The sequence below is a fragment of the Oryzias melastigma genome, linkage group LG12, assembly GCF_002922805.2.
Source record: "Oryzias melastigma strain HK-1 linkage group LG12, ASM292280v2, whole genome shotgun sequence".
NCBI classification, from domain to species: Eukaryota; Metazoa; Chordata; class Actinopteri; order Beloniformes; family Adrianichthyidae; genus Oryzias; species Oryzias melastigma.
This window is the reverse complement of record NC_050523.1, coordinates 16,612,432-16,633,982: the sequence shown is the minus strand read 5'-3', so window position 1 is coordinate 16,633,982 and position 21,551 is coordinate 16,612,432. Positions and strand designations below refer to the sequence as shown.

At 37.9% G+C, this 21,551-nt stretch overlaps 1 protein-coding gene across 1 annotated transcript in view; it reads left to right on the top strand.

Moving 5' to 3' along the window:
• The window catches only part of LOC112163503 (matrix metalloproteinase-17), a 94,587-nt gene that overhangs the window by 49,437 nt on the left and 23,599 nt on the right, over positions 1-21,551 (top strand). Inside the window, exon 4 of the mRNA XM_024299932.2 lies at positions 7,329-7,615. Within this exon, the coding sequence (XP_024155700.1) occupies positions 7,329-7,615 (287 nt within the window). The remainder of the gene's footprint in view (positions 1-7,328; positions 7,616-21,551) is intronic.

Sequence of the window (21,551 nt, the reverse complement as noted above, 5' to 3'; positions counted from 1 at the left end):
CGGGTTCCTGGACCCTAGCTTTGTTACTTCAGAGCAAAGCCAGGGTATACCAGTTCATTTATTGGTCGATTGCAGGGCTACACATAGACGAACAAGCATTTACTCCTTATGCTCATGTGACGTCACATGTAAACGTGCATTCACATGTCACTTACTAAAGGTACGTGCAATGGTGCCTGTTGTTCCTTTTAAGAACTCCGTAAAAATGGTTGAATCAGAATATAACATAATTGCTAATTTCATAAAATTGCCGGACATGTTTAATGAAACAGCAGTAAAATCAGAAAATCTTAATAAGTCATTAAATAGGATAAAAATAATTCCATGGAAAATCTGTATGATTTCTTAAACTTTCATATACAAGTAAAACACAACACCTACACTGTTTTCACAAGAATACCTCTACCTGTAAATCAAATAATTTGCAGATTTTTTTTTTAAATATTATTTAATTTTTAATTTAAACCCTTTTTTCACAAAATCTACAAACAATACCATTTTATTATAATAATAATGTTAATTGATGATATTGACATGAGTGCTCTATAAAGCACATTATTTACCTGTTGTCTCAAATTTGATCCACACATTTTTTAACATACTGTAACTGTATATATTTAATTAGTTAACAAATGTTGCATTCTTTCAATACAGCAAGTAGTCAATTTCTAAAAAGAACAACAATGGAGGAGTTAATTTCTCCATAAAGTTTTGAAAACTAGCAAAACGTTTTCCCGCCAAAACTGCTTTTGTCATTTTGTGGAGGCAGCCATTTTGAAATGAGCAGGAAAAGCCCTTCTACTGCCCCTAGTGGAGTCATGAGGATCTACAAGGAAGAAAACATGGGACAAGTTACATATAAAAGGGGTTTTTAAGGAAAGTTTGGACCATGCTAATGAGATAGGGGTCTCAGATATACCTGTATCCAATATAATATAGAGCTAAACAACCATTACAATTTAAAATCCTACTTTGGAACAATTATTTTATATAAGCTGCTTTAAAAAGTGCTTAGCCTATGTTCTAACTTAAAGCACCTTCATTTTTGGTCCTTTGCGTTGTGAGTCTTGTTTAAAAAAGAATTGAGATTACTTAAAATAACACTGGCTGTCATTAAAGATAATGAAGACGCTGCATCCTTGAAAAGTCTGCATGCATCTTTTTAAAGTTGCAAATGTTCTTCCTGCTACAGCTTGACAGTAAAAAAGAAAATCCTCTCGCTATTAGTGAAATTTCAAAATGATTATTTACCACTGTTGACAACTAGTTACCAGGGGGATTTCTGATTATTTAAATGGAGGAAGAAAGCAAAATAAAAGTTGGATGATGAGTCACCTCATCACGACACACTTTATTCTAAAGAATTCAAACGAAATAAATGTCAAACTTGTAATTTTTTTTTTTTTTTTTATGAAAGAAACTCAACTTTTAAAGCATCTAGATATATATAAAAAAGAAAAGGAAATGACAGAAATTTTCTGGTGACAAAACCTCTTTGAACTGTTTTCTGACCTCGATACTTTCTGATTTTTTTTTTTTCATAGCCTGACATTGACAGTCTCATAACCGAATCGGCTTGTCTGGAAGGATCAAAAATAATGAGGCTTTTGTTGTGTAGCTACATTTCTATATTCATCATATTCAATAGAAGCAAGCAATAGTTCTAGATTTGGGACACTTGTGGTTGCAGCTGACAAGCTCGGTCTAAACAGACACGTTGCTTCTGTTTGACAGACGCATCCTTTATGCAGCTGTTCTGCAAAGAGATGCAGGTGTTGTTTAAAGTGCATGTAAGATTCTGAGCACATCTCCAGGTGACGATCATCTGTCGTGGGTTAAGTAACCGCTTTGTCTGTGGTGTCACATTTTTGTTTATTAATCAGCTTTTTCCCAAAAGATAATTTAAAAATACAGAATTGTTTAAGGAAATGAACAACTCACACATAAAAAAGTGACTGGAAAATCAAACACACAAAATGTACTTGTGCATTTCATTATTGCACATTAATGAAAGTATTTTTTTTTTAAATAGTTGAAGACATTGTATCATAAATTGGTGTCCAGAAGGTTTTTATTATTCCATATGTGACATTTTCCAGAAACTGACAAGTTATTCACCACGTTACTGGATTGTTGTGTAAACAGATGCATGATGGGAAATGAAAGTAGGTTTTTGTTTCCAGAGTTCCCACTTTCTTAGAATGGAAAGTGGCTTTTTGCTGACCTCCAAGTCGCTAAATGATTTTGTCACCTAATTAGCATTTTATTTGCATAGAGTCTTTTGAAGAAAAATTGTATTATGAGCAATAAATTATGAACACAGCAAGGATTTTACACAGGCTTGGGACTGGCATTGGCATTCAAAAGATACACTTTAGAAGAGTTGATTTTTTAGCTTTTATTTTTTAGCTTTGTGCAGCTTTACTTTATGTCACAGACACAAAAGGGGAGGTAAGTCACTAATTCTAAGTTCAGTAATTTATTGGCAACAGAATATGAATATCATTTTAAAATTCCGCAGTGTAAAACTGGGCGGTATTTGCAGTGACATTGCAAATGCAAGGTTTATTTGCGCTTTTAATGTGGCGGGGTGTAGATCTCCCTCCACTCTACTGCAGCTGCTAGGGGAGCTTTCTGTAATTTTTCACCATTGGAGACTGCTTTTGAGTGGGCGGAGCCTCGTAGTAGCTGTTTGGTGAGAAGGAAAGTGACAGAACAAAACATGCTTTCAAAGTTATGTCTAAACACTAGCAGAATTCGCCAAATTTGTCACTCATCACTTTTTGAGAAAAGAAGTCACCATGGAGTGTGGAAAGCTGCCAAATATAGTGAGAAAGTTGCCAAGTTGACAACACAGTTTGTTATGTGTCCTAATTTATTAGGCATTGGGTCATCCAGAGATTCCTGTTGGTTCAAATCAGTGAGGATTGTCGACAGAAAGTAAAAAAGTAAAATTAACAGGAACATGATTATACAATCTTATGATTTTGAACTCTAGATCTACTTTTTCAGTGCATGGTTGCATACACAGCATTTAGTAGGTATGCTTATGTGCATTCATGTAGTGTGTCTGGCCTCAGGACTATCTAAAGCAGGGGTCTCAAACATTTGTGGCCCCCAAGTCGATATTTTATGGCCCCCGCTTGATACAAAAGTTCAATGTCTGCAGTACTAAACACTATCTCTTGCATGTCCGCGCTTCTTTGATGATAGCTTTGTATTTGCTTTGTGATGTTTCAGCTTGCTTTTTGCTTAAAACATTGCATTTGCTATTGTCATTAGATCAGGTCATCAGAAAAGTCCTTAGCAACAGTTGCTAGCACCATTAGCCCATTTAATTTTACAGGACACTCAGAAAATATTGCTTAGTAGTACATAGACATAAACAAATGTTCAACAAACGTGTTCAGTAGACAAAGACAATGGACCAAAGATATAGACAGATAAACATATTTTTGGCACAAATAGAACCCCTGGTCTAAAGCATGAGATGATTGGCTGACAGACTTCTCAATCCAATGAGCTACAGGTGGTTCATAACTCAAGTCCAATGACATCATACTGATTCAAGGTGCATTTTTTTACTTGGATGTCCTCAAATCTTTGTGGCATCATGAATTTATGAGAGAAATAATGCAAGATTTTTCACCTCTTATCTGCACCTCCATTACATTTGTCCTTGTCTACATCTTTTTGCAGGTTTTTCTCAAAGCCTTTCCTATCAAAAAAAAACTTTTTTTGCAGCTAAAGAAATTATTACTGTGTTTTGACATTTTAGCAAAAATCTTCAGTATGTAAAAAAAAGTAGCTTCCAGTTTGCAAATGGTGTTAAAGAAATTGTCTTTTTGTAGAAATGTCTGGAACATTTCAAACCTCAATGTGATATTTAATCTTTTGACTTTTGTTTTTTGGCATGTATGTACCTACACTGCACGTTTCCACTTTAAGGTATAAGAAATCTTTAAATATTTGTACATTTGAAGTCTACATCTGTTGAACTCTACAGTGAGAGTAATACAATGACCATCTCTTATGCCTTAGTCACATGCACATGGCCTAATCCTTGTGCTACCTCGTGGGGTCCAGATGGGGTCCAACGTCAACATACCAAGGAGGATAGCACAAGGGTTTTAAGGGACTTCACAAAAATAGAACGAACCCCCAGGCTCGGCATTTAGTTTATTTCCCATCCAAAGTGAAAACCAAGTAGTACACGTCTCATGACAACCAAACCTGCAAGGCTGACTAAACATTTAACTGGTGTTGTTCTGGTCATGTTGTAGGCCTGCTCAAAGAGGCTCAGTGTGCAGTGCTGCCAACTAGTGGTCGGAGGTTTAGGTAGAACACAAGAGTCAGATGCCAAAAGAGGCTCATATATTATTGATTAAATATTGTCTCACCACCATTTTAAATTGATACAAACAACATATCGCAATAATATCACAGAATCAATTTCCCCTACACTCCGAGTTTCGATTGTCTAACTTGCCCCTTAAACATTTTCGTCCTTACAGTAGTCTATGATCATCTGCATCATATCTGATCATTTCTGATCATGTGATCACCTGTAAGGACAGTTGTGACTAAGGCATTTATCTAAACTTGTGGAAAAGGAGGTCAGGGGTGCCAATACAGTCCCAACAGAGAATCCTCCCAAATGCCGTTTCAATAATAGCCTGACAATAATAGGTGTAGGTGTAGAAAGGAAAGAGGGAATCCAGGAAAATATCTGGACAAAGCTGACACGACGCTCGACTGGTTTTCAGTTTGTTCATGTCCCATTTCTGCTACAGCTGTCAGAGTGAAACGGCTGGAGAGATGTTAAGGTGATGCGAACACGGATGAAAACTTAATAAGGAAATGGGAGAGACAGTCAAATGTTCACGAGTTGTTGTTTTTTTTTTTTTTTTTCCCAGAAGCCTGTGTCAGTATCTTCAGGTGCACATTGTGTTCTCAGCATATTATATGTAAGCAGTGGGAGCACCTGAGCATGAAATACAAAAAGCAATGGAATTACTGAATGAATGCAAACAGGACTTTTTGTGCAGGCCTCTCCCACTGGCAGACACGGTGTTCTTGACCTTTTATGGTTTTGTGTTCTTGTAAATTGAGGGCTTCTTCCTCTACTCTCCTCTGTTTTGCTGCCAGTTCCTCTCTGTCTCCTTTGTTGTCTTCTTTTGCACAATCCCTTCTGTACTCAGCCTTTCTTCATCCGCAGGACCTCTTAAAAAGCAGCAGAATTGGGTTTTGATGCAACCTATCAGTTTAATCAAAACTCCTTATTTAGTAGAGTAGGCTCATGACAGAACAACAACCAAAGGATTTCTAAAGATGAGTTTTAAACTTACAGCATATGTGAAAAAATCAGTGGCGGGCCGTGCATTTCATACCTAGGCCTTCAGTAGTGCTCCGGCCATGTCCACACGTAGGCGGGTATTTCTACAAACGCATATCTGCTGACCTCCGTTTTAGAAAAAAGTGTTGCGTCCACACGTGATCGTTTTAAAAATAATTCCATCCACACGTCCCCGCATACTTGCGCTCTTAGACGCGGTTATGAGCTTGTCAGAACAGTAGTTGACAGTGGAAAATTGGAATTTCGATAATAAATCCTCCTAATGGAAACACCACAATTTCGAAAAAACTCGCATTTTTCGAAAAAAAGTTTATGCGCTTACAGTAGGTGGTATTTGGGGCGTATCGAAACAGACATTTTTCGCAAAACTGCTTTGGAAACACTTTTTTCGAAATAGATGCACCTCTCTGTGTGTCTGTGAACAGCTTCATCTGCAGCTGCACTTCTGCAGCTTGGAGTCTGAAGATGCTGAAATCTCGTTTGAGGAAACGCACGAGAGCAGGGACAGAAACTTAAATGCATCTGGTCGTGTTTTTAAACAGAAAAAGGTCCAGCAGCTTACTTGCTGGAATGGTTATTTAAAAAAAAAAACCGCTGAACAGGTTTCTCACCTGATACTGTCAATAGACTCTGTGCGGCACGCGCTCTCCAGACAGAGCTGTGACGTCACCGCAATGCTCCTTTTTTAGTGAATCAAAAAAAAAAAATACTTGTTCTCATTCATCGTCGTGTTTTTAATGACTTATCGCGTGAGTTGGGTTGTGCTTTATCGCAAAATGATGAATTAATGGAAACAGGGTCATTACCAATCATTGTTTTTTTCAAAATTCCTAGAATTTAGACAAAGTTTTGCGCAAATGTGTAATGGAAACGCAGCTAGTACTGACGTGTATGCATTAATTGTCGCAAAAAGTGACGTTTAAAAACGCAAATCACCGGTTATTCATGTCCACACGCAGACGCAGAACCGGAGTTTTCCTAAATCTTCACTTTACCACTTTTAAACTATAAAAGAAAAAAACTTCCTTAAATATAGTTTACTTTCTTACAGGGATGAATAAAAAACATTATTTCTCAGATTTGATTTACACAGTTTTTCTGATATTTTTGTGTTTGCAAGTTGAGTCAAACAAAATGTCAGTTCGGTTTAAATCTAACTTGGTAAACCGATTTGTATCGCTCCATTTCAATAAATTTGATTTGCTTCCAGCTCACTTCCATTGTGACTTGTAACTAAATCTTGTCTTTATGTCGTTCATTCTTGTTTATTTTTTGTTTTTTTTACATTTGAGGATACTTTTTTTTAGGTGTAGTACAAGTTAAAAAAAATGTTAAAAAAAACTACAACTTGCATTTTTTGTTTTTGCTTTTCTAAAATAAAAGAACTGGACCCCACCCCCCTCACATCCAAACAGGAAGTACTCTTTTGGCCCCAAGAAGCCAAAATTCCAAAGTTCTTATATTTGTCAGAATCATAGTTCTTGCTCTGGTACCTTTTTTAAACATGGTGTTGCAAATTCCTACTCATTTCTGTTTATTGCAAGTTATTCAAGTTTTAAATCAGATGCCTGAACGTTTAACAGATTTTGGATCAATCACTTCTTATCATTTAGTCATCTGGTTCCAACATGGCAGCACACATATTGCTTCTTAAAAATGGCAACTGAAGTAAACCATTTTCCACGGGGAACGTCATCTCTTAGTCCGGTTCTCTTTCCCCCCCAACTTATCAGACAACTAATCAGCTTGTGATGCATTACTGCCCCCACAGGTGAAGGTTGGAATTGTTGTCTCTAATGAGTTGATGTTTTGGTTGTGTTTTTTCAGGATTTTGCCTTTAGATCAGTTCAAGAAGATTTCAGAGGTTGTTCAAACTGAATATAATTAAACCCTTGTCTCAGATTCGTCTCTTTTGTCATGATACTCATTTTCACTTTCTCTCGTAAGTAAGTTTCTTATTTCCTCATTTCAGAGTGAGGACCTTCCCCAAAGACTCGGCTCTGTTGGGCAGAGACACCGTCCGAGCTCTCATGTACTACGCCCTGAAAGTCTGGAGCGACATCGCGCCTCTCAACTTCCACGAGGTGGCCGGGAACGACGCCGACATCCAGATCGACTTCACCAAAGCCGACCACAACGACGGATACCCCTTCGACGGTCCGGGAGGAACGGTGGCCCACGCGTTCTTCCCCGGAGAGAGATTCACAGCCGGAGACACGCACTTTGACGACGACGAGGCGTGGACGTTCAGATCCCCGGGTGAGGATCAGCGTATGAACCAGAAGAAACAGAAATACAATCCAGAAACAAGTTAAATTTGTTTAAACTTGAGGTGGAAAACATCTTCAAATCAAGTATGTTTATTTTTAAAAAAAGACAAATTCAAGACATATTTAAGACATATTCTTAAAAACGCACTGTCAGTTAGGGCTCCTATGATTAGTCATTACCTTATATTATATGGAGTTAGAGTGTAGTAAAGTTCAAAGTTATAATGGCGTTCTGCTAGCTCTTTGGATTATTTTGGCATTTATTACGTTTTTTTTAGACTATTTTGGAGTTAAGCTAATATTTCTGCTACATGCTAGCTGTTTTAGCTAATTTTTGCCTTTTTATTTATTAATTTTTTTTCNNNAAATAGAATTTGCCGTCCCTGAGTTTAAAACTTCATATAAAAAAATTATTGCGCCATTTCAGCCTTTATTTATTCACATTAGATAAATGTATGAAAACATTCAGCCAGCTCTCATAATAAATTTGCTCCCATGTCCTCTTTAATTGCTTTTAAAAACACTGTTTAGTCACAACAATTCCCAAGCGTTTAGGCGGATAGCGCTGATGTTGAAATGCTGCTGAGACCTTGGGTCCAGGCTTTCATGTGCTTGCCTCTTTGACACATGCCACCCACGTGAGCACACCAAGCACCTCGTCCTCCATGGCAACAGCTCTCTGCAAAGGTAACAGCTTCCCCAGCAGGCCTGTGCATCCCGCCGCATAAACTGCTTATGAACAGCGCGGGGAGCACAATGGAGAGCGAAAGGTAGCCGGCCTCCGCAGTTCGCAATCCAATTGAGCATCAGCAGGAGGTGTCAAGTCTGATACTCCGGCGAACCGAAGGATCCGCTGTCCCGGACTGTCACGGGACAACCGGAGCTCTGTCCGAGCAGATTTTGGAGCGCGCTTGAAATGTGGCAGAATTAGATTGAACTCCAACCTGGTAAGAGGCGAACAGCCACACGGTGACTTCGTTAGCAGCTCCAATAACAGAACAGTCAGATCCTATTACAGGACAGGGACGTGCACCAGTCTGGTTCGTCTTTTTAAATACACTTTGCACCAATATTCATACTTTAACTACATTTGAAACATTTGCAGTCAGTTGTCATTGATGGAATGTTAACGTTATGCACTTGGGGGCTTTCTGAAACTGAATTATGTAAAGCTGTAATATTTGATCTCACAGAACGTTTGCTTTTTTGATCAACATATATAGCTCAGAATCAATAGAGACTAACAGCATAAGACGAGAGTGTAATATATGTTTGTGGAAGCCAATAATGTAATAATGTTCCTGTCATCATAGACAAAACAGAACATCTGTTATGTTAACAAATATGAGATTTTTTAGCCATGTAGCCTTGATGGTGTAGCCGTGGTAACAATATTTGCTGATTGGACTATAATCAGTTGACGTCAGATTATAAGAGCAATATTTTGTTGGGCCTTTTTTCACTGGTAATTAATGTAGAAAAAAAATTAGGCCATGAGTATGGGTGCTACCCATTGACATAGAGAGGCATAAAATAGGCTGAGACGTCACTTATAGAAAATACCTTACCTCGGGTTCCAACGAAATTCAGTCGCCATTTTTCCGCGGTACGAATATAACCCGCTTTCGCCATTTTGGGACCAGACGATATTGGTAAGCAGTGATTGGGTCGAGAATCTCTCAAATAAACGCTTTGAACATTTGAGGTGGGTCTAGCGGGCAACATATGCTCTTTTTGAGGCGTCTGATTGGTCAGTTTATAACTTGAATAACTTGCAACAAAGAAAACATATCATGAAAAAGAATTGTTTTAGCAAGAATATGTTAAAAAGAGACACAAGTCCCACCACGGCCACCTGTTTAAACTTGTGGAAGTTTTTGCAACCATATTGGATGTGTGTTTTAGTTTTTTTTTGGTGCTTCACACTGTTCATGTCTGTCAGGGGTTTTTGAACCTTTTGAGGTGCTGTCATTGCAAAAACATTAAGGTCCTTGCGGTCTCTGACTACTATGGGCCATAATAATGCAGGATAGCAGTCTGTTTCCTTATTCTTTTGGAACTTTTGTTGGGTTGGGTTATTCTCCATGTAACTTTAAAATCATCTGTTATCGTCAGGTCTGTCGGCGCCGCTGTGATCGGCCTTGAAAGCCGTTCGTTTCGCCGTGTTTTTGCTCAAAGCTGCGCTCGGTAATGAACCGATTGGAGCAATGTTCTCTTGAATGATCCCACCAAATTTCTCTCATCAAGCATTTCTCAAAACGCCTGATTACCTGCCGAAGGAGATTTGTGAGTTTGAAATGAAGCCTCGCTGACAGCGGCTCTAAATGGAATTTAATCAAATCTGCCAATCAAAACTAAATTAGCTCGTATTAGAGAGATATCTGTCACTCCCAGACAGATCAGGAAAACACTGCACAGCGCCGGCGTGTCGGAGCCGCTGATACTTACAGATTCATTATTCATGTGTTCATTAATAATCCAAAAAGATTGTATGTGCACGCCACAGACGCTTTATCACAAGCTTCTCCTGCATCTCCATCATTTTGTCTGTTTTATTTTGTGAAGAGTTGTTTGGGTTTATTAACATGTGCTCTATAAATTACAAGAGTTATCTTGTCTATAGACTCTAACATCCAGATTGTGTTAGTTCAACCACAAGAACAACAATAAGTCACTGATGTTTCTTCCTATTGACTTATTTTGTTGCTTTTCTCCTGAAAAAAATTGATGAGCAGTATAGAAGACAAATGAAGTGAAATGGATAGGAATTATATAAAGAAAGAATACAAAATATGTTGAAAAGTAATAAAAAAAAATGCTAAATATTCACATTAAACTGGATTTTATAGGGTGAAAAATAACTATGAAAGTTGAAATATGTTAAATCAGGACCCACAGGTTTGAGAACTTAAAAATCTGCTTCCTCTAATCAATTTAACAATATAGAAGGGAAATAGAGCATTACAGATACAGCTGATCGTAGGGAGAAAAACAAACAAGTAGAGGTGAGCTTAAAGGATAAAATCCATTGTTTCTATTGTATCTGCTTGACACTTAGCATTAAGGGGTTGGATTGGGGGAAGTGCTGGACGGATCATCCAAAATATCAATAGTATTGATCTCAAGTTGGTATCGGATCAATACCGGCCCGCAGATATCGATATTTCCTCTCCTGTTTAAAACTTTCCGTATCAGAAAAATGACAGCTGAGTCTCTGCTTCATCACTCCTGTTAGATCTCAGCAGCAGATCTCACAGTGCATTCATGCAGGCGGCTTGTATTGTTCACCCTATTTCCACTCTATTTAAATGCTGACTTGTTTTTGACGAGTTACTTTTCACCTGTTTTTAATGTTCTATTTAAAAGATAAGAAGTTACAAATTATTTATATTTCTACCAGTTGTTTCTTTTTTATCGTTAAACATTTTAATTAATTTTTGTACATAGTTACTTGTTTTTTATATTTGCATTCACTTTAATTTTATTTCATTTCAAGATTTTTTTTTTTATTTAAAAAAAATGTTTTCCATTTAATTGAAAATATTGTCCTAATTCTGTTTTTATGTTTATCAAATAATTTAAAAAAAGGGAAAGTTACAAAAAAAAAAACATTCACAGCAATTAAAAACAATTGCGATTTTGAGGTTTATGTCATACGAGAAATATCGATATTGGTATCGATATCAGCGATATTGACCAGTGTCAGATCAGTATCAGATCAATATTGTTCAGTATCGCCCAGCCCTAATTCGGGGTGGTAAACCACCAATGGTTACCGAGTGCAGCTGTGTCTCCAGATCACTGCTCCCCCATGAGCGGGTCAAATTTGAAAAACTAACTTCACACACCAAGGTGTAAAATTCACACTGGTCCGTCTCCCTTGCATTGCATAGAGTCCGTCTCACGACCGCCAGTTAGTTTACATTAGCAGTGTAAATGAAAATGGCCGCTAGTATTATCTGCTGTGTTAACGTGCGTTATCCCATACTGTCACACCTTAAAAAATTACAATCACATTTTATAAAATGTATTTTGAAGGTATGATGATTTTATCTTAAAACCCAGAGCTTTCAGGATTGTGTGGATTTTTGCCTGCAACACTGATGCATCAACGAACTAGAATAAGAAGTTTGTGTCGCGTTGCAGGAAGACGGACGTCAGACGCAGACATGAAGGAGACAATGTAAACATTCCGGTTGATTAATAAATGTTCTATTTAGACGCACTGCAGATGGACCTGTGGAAATCCGCCTTAAAAACTAATGGTACTTTTAATTTACTTCCATAGATAACACATTTTTCAGTGTTTATTAAAAACTCTTAAAAGAGACATTTTCATGATAAAAATCAAAGCCAGAAATGTCACTTTTACAAAAAACTCAGTGCTTGGTTAACATTTTTGTACTCTCCATTCCCTCCTATCAGTGTTAAAGAAAGGATCCCGTACCCTCTGGTGCATTTTGACCCCAGCATGAGGGACTGAGGCAGTAGAGTGTATTTGTGCCTTTTAACCCAGCTGGTGAGCCCCGGCCTGCATTGATCTCCAGTCTTTGATTGGTGCCGTCAGGGCTGTGAACCATATGTTGCAGGACAGCAGCACAATCTGCTGCAATTAGACCTCCCACCAGGCTGCTACAGTGGCAGGAGGAGTGGACGGAGCTGGAGAGCAGTTGGAGCGAGGGGGCAGAGTGGATGCATGGAAGCGAGCAGCAGCTGCGTGGATGTCGGCTCGGTTAATGTGAGCACAGGACTCATGTAGGAGGTCAGGAGTGTGGGCCGGCCGGGGCGCTTCGTTTTTTTCTGCAATCCACCTACTGTACATTTAAACAATTAAAATTAGTATTATAGGCCTATATATGCACGAATTAATACATTAATTAATCTTGATTTATATAGCCCTTTACATGATAGGAAATTGCTTTACAGTAAGAAGAAAGATAAAATGAGAAATTTATTTAATGAGCTTAGTAAAAACAAAAAGACAAGAAAAACACCAAAAAATCAGCACAGGATTACAAGGGCAGTAAAACATAAAAAACTAATAAAAATAAATAATTGGAGTAAAAGAAAATAGGATGCTTCCAACTACTGAATATTTTGTTTAAAAAAGTTTTTTCTAAAACACTTTTTTCAAAATGGCTGCTTTTCTTTTGTTTTATCTCCATAGCAACCATTTTATTTTTGCGTGCCCTTGTGGTGACAAACAACTTTATGTAACTTTTAAAAGAATCTGCAAAAGTACATTTTTATTTTTCCATAGTAACGAAGGTTTTTTTGCTAAACAGGCCTACATTTCTAATATATTCATATTGCAAGTCAGATTGTTTTGTTAAGTTTGACCCAGGGATTCATGTTTCAAATTTTCACTATATTACGGTAAAAAAATGCCACTTTTCAAGCTCGCCATGCAATGGCGCCCAGTAGCTTCCCAATGATGATCGAAGGAGTCAAGTTTTAGATGGAAATGCATAGGAAGAGTTTTGCTTAGTAGACCTTTTTGCAGCCACTTTGATTGTATCTTTTTGTCTTTTGTTTTGTTTTTTGTCCTTTGCTACGTTAAAAGCTGCTTAGGTCTGATATTGAAAGGAATATTATTCCATCACTGGAATGGTGGCTTTCCCCTTTTTTAGAGGTTGTTTGTTAGGGCTCACTTACTCTACCTGTTTAGAACAGTAGCCAGCTAGCTAGCAAGCGCCAGCAAAGCTAGTGAGCCCTGACAGAGCTAGCCTGTACCACTGTGTACTGGGAGTCTGGCTAGTGCACAACTTTCTTTTTTTTTATTATTTCCATAAAACAACAAAAAAAAAAAAATCTTACTCAAGTTCTTAAACATGGGAAATGAACGGTAAAGGAACAAAGAAATTCTACACTGTACATGTATGTGGGACAATTTTATACGAAAAGCACAAATTCAATGTGACTTCAAGCAAAAATGCTATTTAAAGTTCACAGAGAACATGCTATCCTTGTCCTTGTTGCTCAACAAAGGACAGATTTTATAGTTAATAATATTTTCCTACAATAAGGTTAAGTCAAACGTTTAGCATTTTCTTTTTCTTTTTTAAAGATGACGTCAATAAAAACTGACTGATAGTCTTCAGTGTGGGAAGACATAAAATAAGTACTTGACTTTTTGAAGTTGGGTTGATGTTCAAGGATCTAATTCCTTTAAGTAGAGTTTTAATGTTTAATGAAACTGTTGATTTATGTCAAATCACTTCACATGTTGTGAAAAGTCCTTTCATGTTTCTCAAAGGGAAGTTTCAGATTTGTAGAATTTATGAATCTCACCTTTATTTATTATTTTTTTTTGTAATTTCCTTGATAAATATAACTTCTTTGTCTAAAAGTCTCACTGTGATCATCTTCTTTTGTAAAACCATTCCCAGTAGTCTTTTAAATATTATTATGGGATTATTTTCTAGGAGATAGTTTCTGCAGAGCAGCCGGAATTCATTACAAATTTGCCCCTCAAGTTGTGGGCGGAACCAATCGCCCAGAGTAAGTAAGCCCGCCCCCACGTCCCGTCATCCATCTGTTTACATTCTTCCACTATCCTATTTTTTTTTATTTAACCTTTACTGCCCCTAATACCCCAACATAACATTACTGGTGCAACAAAAAGGCACCCTGTCTCCAACTCAAACAAGCGCTGACGTCTTTCAGTTTCAACATTTCCATTTGCTCGTGAGACAACGCACCGCCATTCCACCCCACAGTAATCAGATCAGGTGAGGGTTGGATTTTTTTTAGCAACTTTAACAGAAGCATAGTAATTTCCTAACAAAAAAAGTAACCTTCTCAAGTTGGCCCTGAAGGTAAAAAGGGAGTGATGATGCTTTTGCAGCTTACATGAAATCATCTTTGGAAAAAAGGGAAACTTATCAGACAAATCCAGAGCTGGGTAATTGCCTTCGCTAATCCCATTTCCCCATTTCCTGTTGCATTGTTCTCAGCGAGACACCAAATCCAGGTCGGCTATAAGGCCGTCCCCTGATGTGCATGATGATGCTGAGCTGTGTAAATTAAACACCGCATTTAGTCAACCATCCAGCTGTGTGGACGGGCGCGGCGGCCTTTCATTAGGAGTGAGTGAGTGGAGGAATCGGAGTGAGATCAAACTAATGGAGGTCTGAGCGTGTTGTTTGGCTTTGACATGCAGCAGATTGTTTTTATTAATCATCACTCAGCTAGAAATCCGCTTTTCTGCAAAAATGATTTGTGTGACCAAAAATCAAAAGCATCATTAAGCAGGTGAAATTTTTCACAGAACTTAATGTGTGTGTAAGTGTGTGTGAAAAGATTTGTGTATTTTAGAACCACTTTACAAAAACATCACACCACCTTCTCCTTAAGTAACATTAACTCTGAATCTTGTGGTTAAAGACAATTCAATTTATTTAACTCTGTGCTCACTTTTTGACCTTTGCTCTCTTTTTAAAATTTAGTGTGTATTTGTTGTCAATGTGTTTAAGTTCAATGAATACTGCAACAGAATTCAAGGACACTAAGGTTGTTGTTTCTCTTTACACTGAATCGTTGTGTCAGTTTGGAACTGAACTTGAATCAGTCGATCACAGCGTCTTTACAAACTTTCCAGTTAAATCGTTTTAATCAACTTTCTCTGGCAAGCATATATATATATATATATATATATATATATATATATATATATACTGTATATGCAGTTCCCCTTAGATTTATGAATATCCTATTCTTTTATTTCAACACAACACATCACAAACAGACGAGTGAACCTGAGCCTTGACTCTGCACTTTAATCATTAGTTAAGTATGTACACTGACTCCTTACTGACTGGGACATGCAGGTGATACGTCAGTGGGACACCCACAGGTTGCCTAAACTAACCACACTCTGTCTAATTTCCTAATATTTAACAGTCAGGCTGTCTGCAAGGATAGCGAACTGTCCCCTGAAAGAACAAATTGGCCCCTTACACAGTTCGCAGAGCTTGGGGAGTGAAAAAATGATAAATCTGTACGATGTTCCTAGCTCCGCAGCATACCCATAGAAAAAAAGGTGCATGAACGCCACCTGCGTTCCCGATACAGGTTTGCCTATTTTTTGCCCACATCCACCCATAAGGGCAGTTAAGACTACGATATTATTAGACACAGAGTAGTGTTGTCCTAAAAAAGGTTTAAACAAATCAGATCTGATCTGATTTCTGTGAGAAAACCTCAAATCTCTCAGATGTGCTTCTCACTTTAGTCTCTGCAACTTTTGTATCACCAATGACAAAGAACTGTAATGTAATTCCAAAAAAATGTGTTCACCTATGTTTATGAATAATAATATTTCATCTTATTGTGTGGTAAGACATACAGCAAATAAAATACAATAATCTATATTACCATATGTGTTTATTTAAATTCCCTAAAGTTTTGATGAGTTTTTTTACTAATAATTATAAATGATTCAATAACCTGGAGATGTTTTTTACAAAGTTTTGAAAGTGTCACAATTTGAGTACAAAACAGAACCTTCCTTAACACAAGTTTTTGTAGTACTTTAGTTATGAATGTTTACACATTCTCTTTTTTATGCAACGTTGTTTTGTTCACTGATGATGAACTCAAGTGAGTTCATGTTAAACGCGGAGTCGCTTCAGCAATTCCATATTTTTATGCCATATTTTTAGATTTTTTGTTTGTTTGTTTTTGTTTTGTTATAGTTTCTTTAAATAAAAAAAAATACCATTAAATTTCAGTTTTGTTAAAAAAACACATTTCTCTTGTGTTTGTGCATTTGTATCTTCCTGAATGGAAATCTACATAATATCTCTATTTTGTACGCTGTTGTTAAACGTTTTTTGGTAAAACAATCACTGTTGTTTTAAACAGGCTCCCTTGTGAGTAACATTATGCAGTTGCTCTGGAAACAGAAATTAAAATAAATAAATAAATAAAGAAGACTTTCAGAAGAGGAGTGCTGTCACTGGAACAGAAAGGCTTATCTTGTAAACCTTGTTTTTGCTCAGTTGCTTGAATGTGAAAAACTACTTTGAAAAAAATCAATTCAACCGAACACACAACCTCCCGAGAACATCGTGTGTATTTGCATACATTTTTTACACCCTAACTTTATAACCTCCTTTCACATTTTTTATCAAATATTAAACTTTATAGATAACCAAGGTTTTTTCAGTGTTCAAGGTGAATAAGTCCAATGAATAGCCTTTGTTGCAGTTAAGGCCATGATTTTGTTTAGGGTTTTTCTTTTTTTTGTACTTTTTGGAGTTTTCCTGCCTCTTTTTCTGTTAGTGTTTTCTCCTGTAATGGGAGCTTTTCTCTTTCTTTTTTTACTTCTATGTTTGCAGATTGGTGCCTACATTTTCCAGCTCACCTGATTAGACGAGGACCTCCAGTTCAACATTTAAATAGTACACATCATCTGTTGGTACCCCTTCCCCCCACCCCCCTCTGACAGTAGAACAAGTTTACTTTGTTTGTTTTCCAATTTTCTGTTATTTCTTAGTAAATAGTTTTCATTTTTCAGCCAGGCTTTGTGGAAGTTTTTTGAGTTGTTAGGGTATTTACTTAGTTTTTTCTGACCTTTTTGTAACATCCTCTTTCAAGCCCCTAGACAGGCGTGTAACATAAATTGGGGGCTCGTCCGACATTTGAGCCTGGGACCTCTAATACCCAAAGTGAGAATCATACCTCTAAATAGTACCATACCTTTAAATAGTGCAAAAGTAAGTTGTGAACTTCCATAAATTAAATATATCAGAATAACACAAAGCCCCTGCTCGGGAGCATGGGCTAATTAATGCTTTAAAGCTGTTTATGTGCAACAGAAGTTGATGAATTCTTAAGGTTTTCCAACTTTTCTTGATTACTTACAGCCTGCATAAAAGTAGTCCTGTAACTCACGGTGGTACCAAACCCTCAGGAGCTTCAGTTGAACAGAACTTTAAAGCTTAAAGTAGTCAGTTGCTTCAAAAATGGCAAGAAAAGACATTTATCCAGAGAAGTGAGTATGGAAGTAAGAAAGAAACAATCACAACAAATGCTGGTCTGTCCTACAGAAAAATAGCAAAAGGAAGAAAAAAAACTCAAGGTGTCACTGGATAGAGTTACTTGTGCTCAGAAACAGAAGGAAATTCTGGCAGGGCGAGGTCTGGCAGATCCAGAGTCTCTACTGAATCAGAGAACGAGTGTTTGAGACGGTAAGAGAAGACTATGAGCTTTGAGACTGATTGGAAAAGTTCCACCTAGAAAACTCATTGCTCAGACATCAGAAAAAGACAAAGAGGCTTGTGTGGGCCAGGAAGCACTGGACTTGTGAAAACCAGAAGGACCTGTTATGGGAGGATGAATCTTTGGTCATTGTCACACAAGGAAAAGATGGACATCAGCTGTCACACATGGAGGAGGAAGTGTATTGATATGGGGCTGGATTTTGATGGATCTTATGTTACGTACACACTGCGTATGTGATGTGTGTTCTTGAACTCACATTCAGCCCATGGTGTTCACACTGGACTGCTACTACCCGATACTAGTATCCACGTCCACCACCCACAGTGGAAGAGGCTTGATGTGAAATCTCGAAATGGTGCATATCTCACTCCAGGCCTTTTCTTTCGCAGCTCTATTCCGATAAATGAAAGACTTGGTGTGTTTAATGGGCTGAAAATGGTTGTAGAAACTTGCGTAGAGTTTTGAACGCGGTTACGTACAACATGTATTTATGTGCTTTTACATAAACTTTTCACTAGAAGTGGTCGCTTGAAGACACATTGCTGATGGCGGTTAGAATACAACTTAAAGTTAGTGACATGTACACTTAAAGGAACCTTGAACAAACACAGCTACCGTACATTTCTGCTTCACCCTGTCCTTATTGCTATGTTGGTCAAACGTTTATGCCACAGTAAGTCGATGGCCCCAAAACATACATCCAATCTAACAGAAGTACCTGAAGACAAAGAACAAGGTGGTAAGCCTGAAAACAAAGAGTGACCAGCAGTCTCCACACCTGAACTCCTTTGAACTGCTCTGGGATGAACTGAACAGACAAGTGAAAGCAAAGCAACCATCAATGACACACTTCTATAAAAACTTCTACAGGAGACTTGGAAAGAATAGGTCTATTGTAGAAGTAAAGCATGAACCATAACAATCAGCTAGTTTGTTGAATTAGTTTAGAAGGTTTAGTGGCCTATAAATTAATTGCAGAACTTTAACAAATACTAACTTGTATTTTTAACACTTTTTAATAAAAAGGCTGAAGACATTTGAGTGATCTAAAGCTTTTGACAAGCACTGCAGGTTATTTGTTGCACTTCAATACAGCTGTAAAATAAATTGGGTGAGCGTGACAAACATTGCAGAGAATTTTATTTGTTTTTATTTTTTTTTCAATGTCTGTAAAACTGTGTTGCTAGGAAACTGTTAAGGTTATTTTCCCCTTACCTTGTCATTATCTGTCCCTCTGTGTTTTTAAAGATTGTGTTGGAGGAGAAAATGAAATTGCAGAGGAAAATGCCATTTTAATATGTGAAAGAAAACATCATTGTTGTTTTGGGGGCGGTAATGTAAAGAAAGGCAGGCTTTTTCCTTTATAGATTAGATCAAAAGGTAACTTCAGAGCCCAGTTAGAAGTATTTTGGTTTACCAAATCATCAGATTAGGCAAAAAATAATTGGTAAAGAATATTGTGCATGGGGGTAAGTGAATAGGTCAAAACCAAAAGCAAAAAGTTTGGCTTTTATAGGTTATTTATTTAGCCCAAATGTCATGTGGACCAAACAAGGCTGTGACCTTGGGTTCCAACAAAATGAAGTCAATTCAGTCACAATTTTTCCACGTTACAGATATTGTTCAATTTCGCCACTTTGGGACCAGACGTTGTTATTAAGCAGTGATTGGTCCAAGAATCTGACAATCAAATACTTCAAATGTTTGAGGTGGGCCCAGCAGGGACCACATGCTCTTATTGAGGCATCTGATTGGCCAGTGTATAACCTAAATTAATTATAATTTGTGAAAAAAAGAGGTTTAGCAAGAAGATGTTAAAATGAGACACCAGGGCAAGAATGGTTATTCTGACAAACAAAATGACTGAGTTATAGCTGTTTATTTTTCATTAGAAGTCTATGGGATTTTGGCTTTCTGGGACCAGCGGATACTTCTTATTTGACCAGTCCAGTTCTCTGGACTCGGGGGTTGGGGACCACGGCTTTACAGGACTCTTCATTTCTGTAGTGTGGAGTCAGAGCATGTCTGGCATTCTCAGCCCAACTTTAGTTCTTCCTTTCACTTTTTTATAGGAATAAAAGTATGTTATAGCCACAGTGCTGATCAGGTTCCTGGTTAAAATCTTTGCAATTTTTCATTACTGTGATGGAAAACCTTTAAGAACAATCTACTTACAGTGAACATTTTCAAGTGTTTACCGATTGACATGATATTTAGTGGTGAGAGAAAAATAACCTAAATGTTTAAGTTTAGAAGTCGCCTGTTCTCAGCAGTTTGCAATGAAGCGATTTGGTTTAGCGTAGAGCTATACCATGTTGGTCACTGGTGTATCTCATAAAACTCAGATTAACCTCTTTTAATGTAAGCTGCTCTACATCTCTCGCCTCATGTTTAGGCTTTAGTTCTCTGTCCGGAGGCGTTGCAATCCACCTCCTCTGTCAGCTGTGTGTGGACTGTAAATACGATGACATGGTAGATCCTCTGCGCTGAGCCGCGGCTCCTTCCCTTTGTTCACCTGCACCATGTGCTCGGGTAGATTAGAGCTGGCCTTTGTCTGCAGGATGCCCCAGGTGAATCCTGTAAGTGTGAGTGCATTCCCCAAACTAAGTCCAACCCGAAGTTGACTGCTTCCAGCCGAGCCACCAAGGAACCCAAAGCCAGCTCAACACAGGAGTATGTCACTCCCCCCGTTTATTTGCAAATCCAAGCCGCTAAGCTCGAGGTTTTTGTCTTACTCCGGAGTCACACCGGCAAGTTTTCAAGCTCCGTCATTCTTGTGTTGACTGAGCATGAAAGGAAGTTGTATGAATGGCCCGAAGCTTCTTTAGATGTCTTTCCACGCTCAGATTTTGACTGGCAGCTCAGGTACTCAGGCAGTATTACCTTGGTTATCACACAACACCACACTCCCAATGGCACCCAAAGCTCTGTAAGCTGTCTCTCTTGCTGATTGACTTATCCAAATGATGGAAAACATACCAGAAGAAGGTAAATAATGGGTTATGTATTTTTTTAAGAATGTCCATTGCTGTGGATTTCACCAGAGAGATATACCTTAAAGGATACTTGTCTGAATCACAGCTCTAATTCTGCAAAAAGGTTGTTTTTATTTGAAATTTCACTTTTTTTTCTTCATAAGTCAGCTGCATATGTTTCCAAAGTCTGCAGCAGGGTATTCCCTGGAAAGGTCACCATCCCATACAAAGTCCATTCCTTCTAAGGTCTAAGATTACTTATTTCTCTGACCACAATCCATATTTCCACAGTGTGATGGCTCCCAGCCCAGATCCTTCTGAGCCCACAGAGTTCACTGTCATCTGTGGATGAGGATAAAAAGACATCTCTCTCTTTTTTTTTTTTGGACTGTCAAGTTTTCATTGGCATTGCTGAATGTGGCTCCACGGCACCACGCTTTAAAAAGGCTTCTCAAAGGAGGCCCCTTCCATTGTGGGTGTATCAGATATTGACGCACTGCCATCTGAGAGGCGGCAGATCGCCGGGCTGCTGCTTTGGCTTTCACCTCCACCCATTCAATTCTCCCGGCGTTGTTTAATGGGATGTTGTTCAGATGAATAGCTATTCACATTTATTTCAATCGGCTTTGTACAGAACACTATTTTCCACCATTTGGAGACTTTTTTGACTGGCTTACTGGCAGTCGACTAAAACCTCAGATTTTTAGAAGACGCCGTTAACGT